We start from the raw sequence: 10052 nt of genomic DNA on the forward strand, positions 1-10052 counted from the left end.
ATGCCTTCCACAGCATTATCTGCAAGTTTTGCGGTAAAGAAACGGGATATACTCCATAGTGACACCACACGCTACCTGATAATGAATTTTAACGGAGAGGGATGTTTTGGTAAAGTTGCACAATGTTTCAACTTAATCACGGCCGAAATGGTGGCAGTCAAAATCCACAAAGAGAGCGAAGATCCGACCATTCGAAGAGAAGTGGCGATGCTAAAGGCAGTCAGGGCTCTAGACCCAGACAAGAAGAATATTGTGCGATTTATGGAGAATTTCAGGTTCAACGAGCTCTCTTGTCTGGCCTTTGAAATGCTGGACAGGAGTGTTTGGGACCTGATGAAAGAGAGGGATTGGGAGCCACTGAGTGTCAGTGAAATTCGGCCCGTGACCCACCAGCTACTGGTCGCTTTTGATGCCCTGAAAAATATCGGAATTATGCACACAGACTTGAAGCCTGACAACATTATGCTTGTCAACCACAAGGATCAGCCATTCAGAATCAAGCTGATCGACTTCGGTCTGGCCCTTCCAGCGAGCAAGGCCAAGGTTGGAATGCTCATGCAGGCCAATGCATACAGGGCTCCAGAAGTGACCTTGGGCCTCCCCTTGTCCGAATGCGTTGACATGTGGGGAGTGGGCTGCGTCATGGCATTCATGTTCTTTGGTCAACACCTCTTCCCTGGCAACTGTCCATATCACTGGATGAAAGTTATGTTGCAGCTGCTGGGTCAACCAGTTGATCACTATCTGACTGTTGGAGAAGACAGCTGGATGTATTTCACCGATGATCTGGACGGAGATTGGAGACTAAGGACTCCAGAGGAGTACGAGGCGGTAACTGCTGTCGAGCCAGAAGTTTATGAGAGGTTTTTGGACTCGGCCTGGAATCTAGAGGATGCAGTGAAGAGATATCAAGCAAGACATGATGATCTGGAGGATGAAGACAGGATGGCATTTTTAGACCTCCTGAATTGGTGCCTATATCCTGATACTGCACACAGGATTACTCCCAGGAGAGCCCTCAAACACCCTTATATGACAATGGTTCACCTGGTTGATAAAGTGGAGACCAGTAACTACGCAGACTTTGCCACCCAGTACATGACTGTTTCCCCCCAGCAACATTTTGAGGGATCATATGATGACTGGGTGTATAAAGAGTCAGCCTTTGTAAAATTATATTGTCATGATTCAAACACCGCTCTCATGATTGACGTACAGACAGAACCATCAAAAGGAAAAGATTCATCAGTTGACAGTTTTTCTGCTCACAATGAAGACTTTGCAGATGACAGCGCTGAAGATTCAGACAGCCATCATTCTCACCACTGTAACTCTCACAAACACTCAAACACTGAGAGCTCTAGTGGATATGAGGCTGATATTGAGTCTTCCATTGAAGACAGTAAAGAACAAGCCACCAGCGACTCAGATGATGGAAAATCAATCAAGCCACACCTGAGTCACGAGGAGGATAATGAGTCAAGCCCCTGTGAAAAAGATGACTTAGAGTATGAGCCTGTGAAATGTTGTTGCGGTCATTCATACATTGGCAACGATGCTGATACCAGGACCTCTAGTCAGCCAGCCACCAATGATGAAGACCCATCTCCCTCAAGCTCCACCGCCAAGCACATTATGGAGCCAAACAAGACACCTGGACTCTCAGCAGCAACTCACCTTCATGATGTCAGAGACACAACCACACCTTTCGAAGAAGAGCCAAGCACCACTGCTCCCTTCAATCACAATACAAACATTGATTGTTTGCCAGTTGCCAGTAACACACCTGATGACAGACCATCATCTGAGGTTGTCCCGTCTGATGAAGCTGCAGTGTCCATCCCTTTAAATGACGGAGCTGCAGCTGCCATCAAACCCAGTGATGCTGACGACATCAAGACTGGCCCTGGTGGAGCCCGCCGGAAGACTGTATTCCAAAGAATTGGCAAATTCTTCCGAAGAGTTAAAAAACGAGTGACTTCCATCTTTAAACGTCGAGATAACTAATCGGCAACCTAAAAAAGAAAAAGGACAGCACGTTGCCAGTTCATTCCAAATCGTTCTTATAGATGCAAGTCTTGTGAGTTAAAGTTAACCCAGACATTTATAAGAATGACTATTAGACAGCCCTGTAAAATACTTAACCCATTTCACCAAGGCAGTTCAAGGGCCAGTTTGAAGCTGCTGCCTAATCTCTAACCAGTTCTTCATGTTTCTACTGCCAAAGGTCCGGCTCGCAGTCAGGAGAACTGGTTTGAGAGCGGCACAGACACTTGCTCTCTCTCTCTCGCTCTCTCTCTCTTTCTCTCCCCCTCCTCTTTACCCTCTCTCCCTTATTTCTCTCTCTCAACCCAACCGGTCGAGGCAGATGGCTGCCCACCATGAGTCCGGTTCTGTCAGAGGTTTCTTCCCGTCAAAAGGAAGTTTTTCCTCTCCGCTGTCGCCAAGTGCTTGCTCATGGTGGGAACTGTTGGTTTTCTCAGTCTTGGTGATGGGGTGATAACTGATGTGGGCTACGTTCAATAAGAAATAATGAAACATTAATAAAAATATTGAATATATGATGTATTATTTTCATGTAATTATTTTTATTATATCAATTTTCTTGAGACTTTTGGATATGAAAAATGCTTGCAAACTCATTGAGGAAATAAAACAAAACTATGTTTAAGTTGTAATTCTAAAGGTTTGCAGTGAACAGGAGAAATGTTGCAATAATTTGCAATTTGAATGCAGTCGCAAGATGTAAGTTACATTTACAGTTACAGTTACATTACTTTACAGTCAAAACAAGGAATAAAAGTAATAAATCAAAAACACGAAACTAACTAAGATAAATAATATTACAACTAACATCAGGTAAGAAAAAGCCATACGATAAAAGCGAGTTTAAAGAAGAGTCCTATGTGCTCTTTATCTAATGATGACCATAGATTTTTTTTTCCTGTAAAATATCGTTAACATAGAACAAACAGAAACCAATATTTTATGTACTGCTTACAGTCATTGTTGCGGCCCCAAAGTCACTAGTTTTTATATTTGACTGAACCATTGCTTTGTCTGGGTCAAATAAGTGGTTTACTTGCCCAAATAAATAGAGTCTATACAGCAGAGATTTTCTCTTGCACAAAAAAGAAGCACATTGTGTTCAGTCAAATGAAATATGCAGGCTAACTTCAGTGAGATCCTCCAGCACTCACCCTGATTTGTGTGTGTGTGTGTGTGTGTGTGTGTGTGTGTGTGTGTGTGTGTGTGTATGTGTGTGTGTGTGTGTGTGTGGAGAGAAACATTGCTGGCAGCTCTGCTTACAGTGTTAATACTGTACATATGTAAACATGACCACAGGAGAGACAAACAGTGTCGGGAAGTGATTACAGTCCCTGTGCTGGTACAACCAGCTCATCTCTCTCTATCTTGTGTATGTTCAGCGTGACAGCCACATATGCACACAACAATAATCTGAATGCACAATAATCATTACACAAATCCACCTGAGAGAGAGAGGGAATGTGCAACAAAAGGAACGAGGACATTAGTATATTACTTGACATTATTACCATTTAAATTAGTATAATTAATGTAAACAAAGACTATCAACAGGACTCCATCAGCCCCTATGAAGATCATGTTTTTTCCAGCAGAGTTTTCCGGCACTGCAGATGGGAGTGCTGTGTCAAGGGACAGCACTCCCATGAGACATTTGGCATCCACATTCACGAACAACCACAAACCACATATAGTAGGCTGCAATGTTATGGAAGTATCTCAGTGTATCTGTACCAAATGAAGTTTATTAATAAATTATGTTTACTTGCACTTTATTGATAGACTGGGTTGTGATAGTTTTTCACAGTAGCCAAAAACAAACTCAAAGCGAGGGAGGGAGGGAGGGAGAGGCGAACTGTCTCTTACAAAAGAACAACTAAACAGCAACAAGAGCCGTGAGTAAGAGAGGCAACATTTGTTGTTTTGACTGAAACCACTGGGGATTGTAAAGGCGATGAATCATTTTCACTGTGGCTTATTTGTTTGTGGTACTCATGATATCACACTTAATTTTCCAAAGACATATTGATGAAAAATTATAGCATCGTAATTAATGTTACACAAACTAAATACGGCCCTGATTTTTCCAGTCAAATCTCTAATAGCGTTAATCAAAGGAGTCATTCCAAACTCCTTAATGAAGAGCAGCCAACAGTCCTTCAGTGGCTAGTGCACATCTGTGTGATTCACAAGTTTAAACACACACACACACACACAAACACACACACACACACAGTTTGTGGCATGTCCGTGTTCTAAGCTCCAACGGATGTGCAATGTTCTTCTTGAGAAGGCTCAGATTTTAGCAAAGTAAATAGCAAACTTATGTTTCTGCTTTATCAAATGATCTTAGAGAGTATAATTCCTTATGGTGCACAAGTCAGGCATGGTAACCTGGCGATACAGTTAAAGTCTAAGCTTGCATGTCTCTTCCAGACGGCCATGATGATCATGGGGAAAAAAGAACATCACAATCTTCGGTCCTTATACAAGAAACCTGTGCTTAGGGAGGCTCAGAAGGGTCTGAATGACCCACTTGAACCCAGAACCTGAGATACTGTCCTCAGGCTGACAGTTCAGGACACCAAAGTGTTGATTGAACAGGTACAAGAATTCATTCATCCCATCTCCCATACCTGGTATTGGGTTATTATCAAAACCACTGTTTTTTATTCTTAGATTTATATCAGGTTTCATTACTGGAACTAATGTCTTCTATCACATTTCATTATTATACCTGTTTTTATTACTGAAATCACTGTTCCTATCACCCTCTAACATTCAACATGTGACCCTTCGCACGTTTCAGGTTTGTATGTATGATTTATGTACTTGTGGGCATGTGCATTGTGACGCAAGTTTCCACTGTGGGACAATAAAGTCTACCTAACCTATAATAAAGTGTACCTCACCTTAGACATGATAAATGCCACTGAGCCACTTGTGGTTTCATCTTAGTACTATTGAAAAGATATAAACATAATGTATAAAACGGTTGTTTTATTTTGAAAGTTGCTTTGTAAGAAATTTTCAGTTTTGTCATATTTACTATGATTCAGTCGATACAAAAACCTAACTGCAAAAATGTGTTGAAATCTGTTGAAACACCTGATCGTTTAGTTTTGGTCTATCATCAAAGTGTCAATGTGCAATAAGCAAAAGTAGTTGAGTCACTAAATAAATGTGTCTGATCCAGATTTAAACATCATCTGAGTGACATAGCCGCGGGGATACGGGTCAAACGAACTATTTAAGGTCATTTGCATGACTAACAGTTTACCTTAAAATCAACATTTTAGTAGCTGTAGTCATGACATTTCATATACTGTATCTATAAGGTACATTTTGTTTCTCAGCTACATAATGTGAATAATAATCTTGTAGCTGAAGAGAACAGGACAAAAAGATCGTAGGCCATAGAGGATCACACAGGATGCTCAGCCTTATATGTAGTGAAAGTCACAGTAGATGAGGAAACACAAACACTTAGCAGTCCCAGCATCATCGCAGTCAACACGTAACGTCATCGTAACTGTAACCATAATGACTAACCGAAATTTATCAGTGTTGCTGCTGGGGGTGGAGTGGGGGGTGGAGGGTGTGTGTGTGGGGGGGTGTGTGTAGACTGACTGGGTCAGTTACAATCACGCTGCAGCTGACTGTGCCAGGGAAGATTTCTTCCCTCACATATAACACAGATCAGATGTTTTCTGATCTGTTTGGAGACATATTGATTTATGATAGAAAATGGCTTCCTGAGCCATTCGACCAACTTTGATTTTTTACACTCACGTCAGAAATCTCTACCTGTGCCATGAACATATCAAACTCAGCTCAGTCAGAACCTTAAGAAACACAACCTACCAAACTGTGAGGGAAACATGAGACAAGATGAGGTGTTCAATTAATGAAATTTATGCTCAGTCACTTTACAGCCTCTTGTTTGTTGAGGATCACAACTATTGCTGTCACATACAGTAATGTCATGGGTGACATCAAGGACTAACGCACAGAGTGATAGTTCACTGCCACTGGAAAACTCACCACTTCCTCAAACACGTCCGGTAAATGAACTAAGCAAATATTGTTATAACTGATTCCGTGTTCAGTGAAAGAGAAATATTACTGAACATTTTATTTCTATGTACTTCTGTGGTTATTAGTTTGACCACTCTGCTTAATTACTGTGCTATTTTCTGTCACTAAGGAATAAAAATTAGGAATGAAACTTTTGTCGAGTGTTAAGTGCTGACGCATAAATCGACTTTCCACAGCTGTAAAACCATGTCTGATAACATTATAAACTACTATGCAAGTGCGTTGCTGTTTGATAAGGTTTCAAATTCATGGTTTATTACTCAAACCAGCCGTCATTGTCTCCCCAATACCTCAAACAACCCATACAGAAAATGTAATACATGACATATATGACCCTAGATGTCACGAGTGATGTTGCCATATCACCTATAAGGGAAAATATTATTGTCACATATAAACATCCTCTGGATTTATGAAGATATACCTTTATAACACATGAAATAAAATTTGTATATGTACTTTTATTAAATATATCTATGATTAATTGTTATATGGTATAACATGCTGCAAGCATATATGTCAACAATATACTGTTTATTTAGCTTAATGTCTATCTTCCCATTCTGGGAAAGTGGTCTCAGATTTTTGGGTCATACTGTATATTATCAACATATACTGACAGGCTTTTGGGATGGATATATATTTACATAACATATGTCTATGATATAAGCACACATACATAAACATACATATAGGTATTTTATATGTAGATATATTTAAAATATGGAAATTCAATATATGTACATATATCACATATGCCCCCACCAACGCAGCCTCCTCTGTTTTTTTTTTTTTTGAATGAATACAGGCCTGTTTATGGTCTGGACGCCTGGGTCCTCTACAATGGCTTTGTTTTATAATGTCTGTAACATCATGTTGGTAACAGAGAGGGGCCATGTCATAAAACAGAGCTGTGGTATCAACGTTGCCTTTGACACTTTAAAGCAAAAGTTCAGCTCAGAAAACAGATTCAATGTAGAAAACACAAAAAACTTATTATTTGAACTTGTTGATTCAAACTGAGGAATCATCTGTATATCAGAGCAATAAAAAATGTGTTTTTCTCAGTATGCATCACGTATCAAGCTTTGAGAAATGAACTTTTCAAATACACATACATGAAAGCAGGTGATGGATAAATCAGTGACACACACCTACAAACTGTATCATAATCCATTACTGCAGTCAGTGTCACAGTTGGCAAGGCAACATAAACACAAACATCAGAAACTTTGGGGCAAACCAGAGTGTCATCCATAGTTACTAATATTAACTTTAAGTATCACCAACAGTGGCATGTATGTCATGCATCGTACGATCAGTTGCGCTGAGGTGACAGGTTTTTTTGCATTTCAAGGGTTGACCTCACAGGCTTTCCTTTGCAGAGTTTTCAGGGGTGACGTTATGGCCTAAAACGGCTGCCCCCGTTTCATCATGCATTCCTTGGATGACACCTCAGGAGGGTTAGACAGACACCAAGTCATCCTGTTTCCTGTCTCATACTCACATGCCAGCACACACACACTTAGCCAGGTTGTAAGTCGTGGATTTGAACTTGCAAATACTCCCTTGCTCTATTTTGAGTCTATCTAAGGTCAGCCACGATCAAGCCAACAAACAGATGCCAGTCAAGTGACATCACCTGACACTTTCGATCCCCTTTTAACCATATATGTGTGTGTGTGTGTGTGTGAGGATGCACACATGCATGTGTATGCTTGATATTTTATTTCCTATCACCACACATTTGATTTTGCGTACGTGCTTTTTGACATGTTTGGAGGGAATGAGGAGTGTATTGAGCTGAAGCTTAGAGGGCCAAAAGCTGTGTGTGTGTGTGTCTGTGTGTGTGTGTGTGTGTGTCCTTGGGGATGACTTGTTTTCCTAAAAGATCCTGCCAAGGCTGCATGTGCTGTACACAAGGACATAGTCTGGCAAAAACAATTACAAGAAAACCATTTACACTGCACACTCATCTTTCAGTCACATTGTTTGAATTGGAGTGACTGTCCTAACAAATATCATACAGTAATAATATTACAATAATATAATCATAAAACAGATCATATTAGAAAATGATTTCATTTTACTTTGTTACTTGCTTTAAAGATTAAAGCCAGACCTGTACAGATATTTTACTGTATTCATTCAGAAACTTTCAAATGATTGTGTTGGCATCTGTTCCAAGAAGTAGTCAGATAATTCACTTAAGTTAACACATATATTACACTGTATAAATACTCCATAACAGGTAAACGTCCTGTATTCAACATTTAACTATAAGTAAAACTACTTTAGTAAAGGTATCAGCACCAAAATGTAATAAAATTCCAAAAGTAAAAGTACTCACACAGAATGGACTCTGTTGATGTTATTTTAAAGTTCTTTTCCAGACATGTTTTAAACTATGTAAAATCCTCTGCTATGATTAATATTTTGTTTAACATGGTTTTCTTGGTTCTTGTACTTCTTCATTGAGAAATCTGAGAAATCCCCGCCCACCACCTGCTTGCTCCAGGTGGACAGGTGAAAGAGCAGAGAGCATCAAGATGGTTAGAAACATCAGAGAGACTGAGCCACATGTTTGAGCCTCAGTCAGACCCAGACTCAGATGAGGAGTCTGAGACCAAAACCAGAGACTAGCAGACGGATCAGAACAGTTAGCGCAGTTAGCATCTTTTATTTGTTTATGCTGTTTGTTAGCTTGTAACTGGCAGTGGCTGACACAGAGTTAGCGCTTGTGCTAATGCTAACTCTCTCTCTCTGTACTGACAAGGTTTCAGGTTTATTTAGCCCCGCCCCCTCATCTCCACAAGTTGACTGGATTGACGTTTGAAACCCTGGCTGTCTGAATGTGTTTTAATGAGACTGTCATTGGTTCACTGCAGTCCAAGGTGGAAACACTCAGTCATGAAGTTGACTACTTATTTTATTTTTACAACAGCCATATGGACATGTTAACAAGGTTAAAAACTTGATTTTCATCGGAGGGTCTTTAATATTCCTGAGCCATAATTATTGATACTTTAACATGTAAGAAGTGCTTTAGTGTTGTACTTGGTTGATATGGAGTGAATATTAATTTCTTTATATACTTTTAGGTAGTTTAAACTATAATAATACATTATATTTCATTAATTGATCTTATATTTTCTAAAGCATCCAAATAAATATACTGGAGTAAAAAGTACAATATTTCCCTCAAATGTATTGGAGTAGAAGTATAAAAGTAGCATAAAATGGAAATATTCACTTGTTACTTAAGAACAGTGCTTGAATAAATGTACATAGTCACTTTAGACCACTAGTTGATCTACGTTTCTTTTTGTAGAAAAATTATGTAATTCTTATGAAAATCCCAGTGTGAGCTGCTTTCTGTCACAGCATCTGTTTTTTTTTGGTGATACAACCACAAATGATTTTAAATCTTGCTCATAATGATTTTGGACAGCAAAGAATGAAATTTAAAGGTAAAAAAATCAAAGAAATCTCAGTGGTTTAGCCCTGATATTCATTCATAAAATGCCTGTTGCATGTATATAATGATTCCGCAGGATATACCACAACTACTCCATGACTCATCCTCTTCCACAGGTCATCCTTGGTCCTGCCTTGCTCTTATCTCATCCTGTATCTTATATCCAACAGCTGATGGCATTTCGAGGAGAATACCTCCAGCAGGGAGCATGGACAGAGGCAGCTGAGAAATAATCCCTCACAATCCTCTCCTTGATCACCTACACCACTCTTGTCTCACCAACTGCACGACCACCAACTGCACACACACATACAGGAGCCCACTCTAAAAATGGTTTGAAATAGACTGTCTTTAAATTTCCATTAATTCATGTTTATAATAACAAATAATACAATTACTACATGCAGCCTTACACAAAAGAGATTGCTCG

The 10052-nt window shown here is 39.6% G+C and overlaps 1 protein-coding gene across 1 annotated transcript; it reads left to right on the forward strand.

Moving 5' to 3' along the window:
- Positions 1-2008, forward strand: LOC147819544 (homeodomain-interacting protein kinase 2-like). Its single transcript, XM_087172358.1, has 2 exons — positions 1-1093; positions 1856-2008. Exons 1-2 carry the CDS (start codon positions 1-3, stop codon positions 2005-2007), a joined length of 1245 nt encoding a protein of 414 aa, XP_087028484.1. The 3' UTR covers position 2008.
- The last annotated feature ends 8044 nt before the right edge of the window (positions 2009-10052 follow it).

This window comes from Seriola lalandi, unplaced genomic scaffold (genome assembly GCF_002814215.2).
Source record: "Seriola lalandi dorsalis isolate HSWRI2012SDOR001 ecotype SW California unplaced genomic scaffold, Sedor1 jcf7180002052274, whole genome shotgun sequence".
Taxonomy (NCBI): domain Eukaryota; kingdom Metazoa; phylum Chordata; class Actinopteri; order Carangiformes; family Carangidae; genus Seriola; species Seriola lalandi.

Coding starts and splice junctions, on each gene's coding strand:
- LOC147819544 (XM_087172358.1), top strand. CDS start 1: ATGCCTTCCACAGCATTATCTGCAAGTTTTGCGGTAAAGAAACGGGAT. Junction 1,094..1,855: donor CTACGCAGACTTTGCCACCC/AGTACATGACTG, acceptor CTTTAAATGACG/GAGCTGCAGCTGCCATCAAA.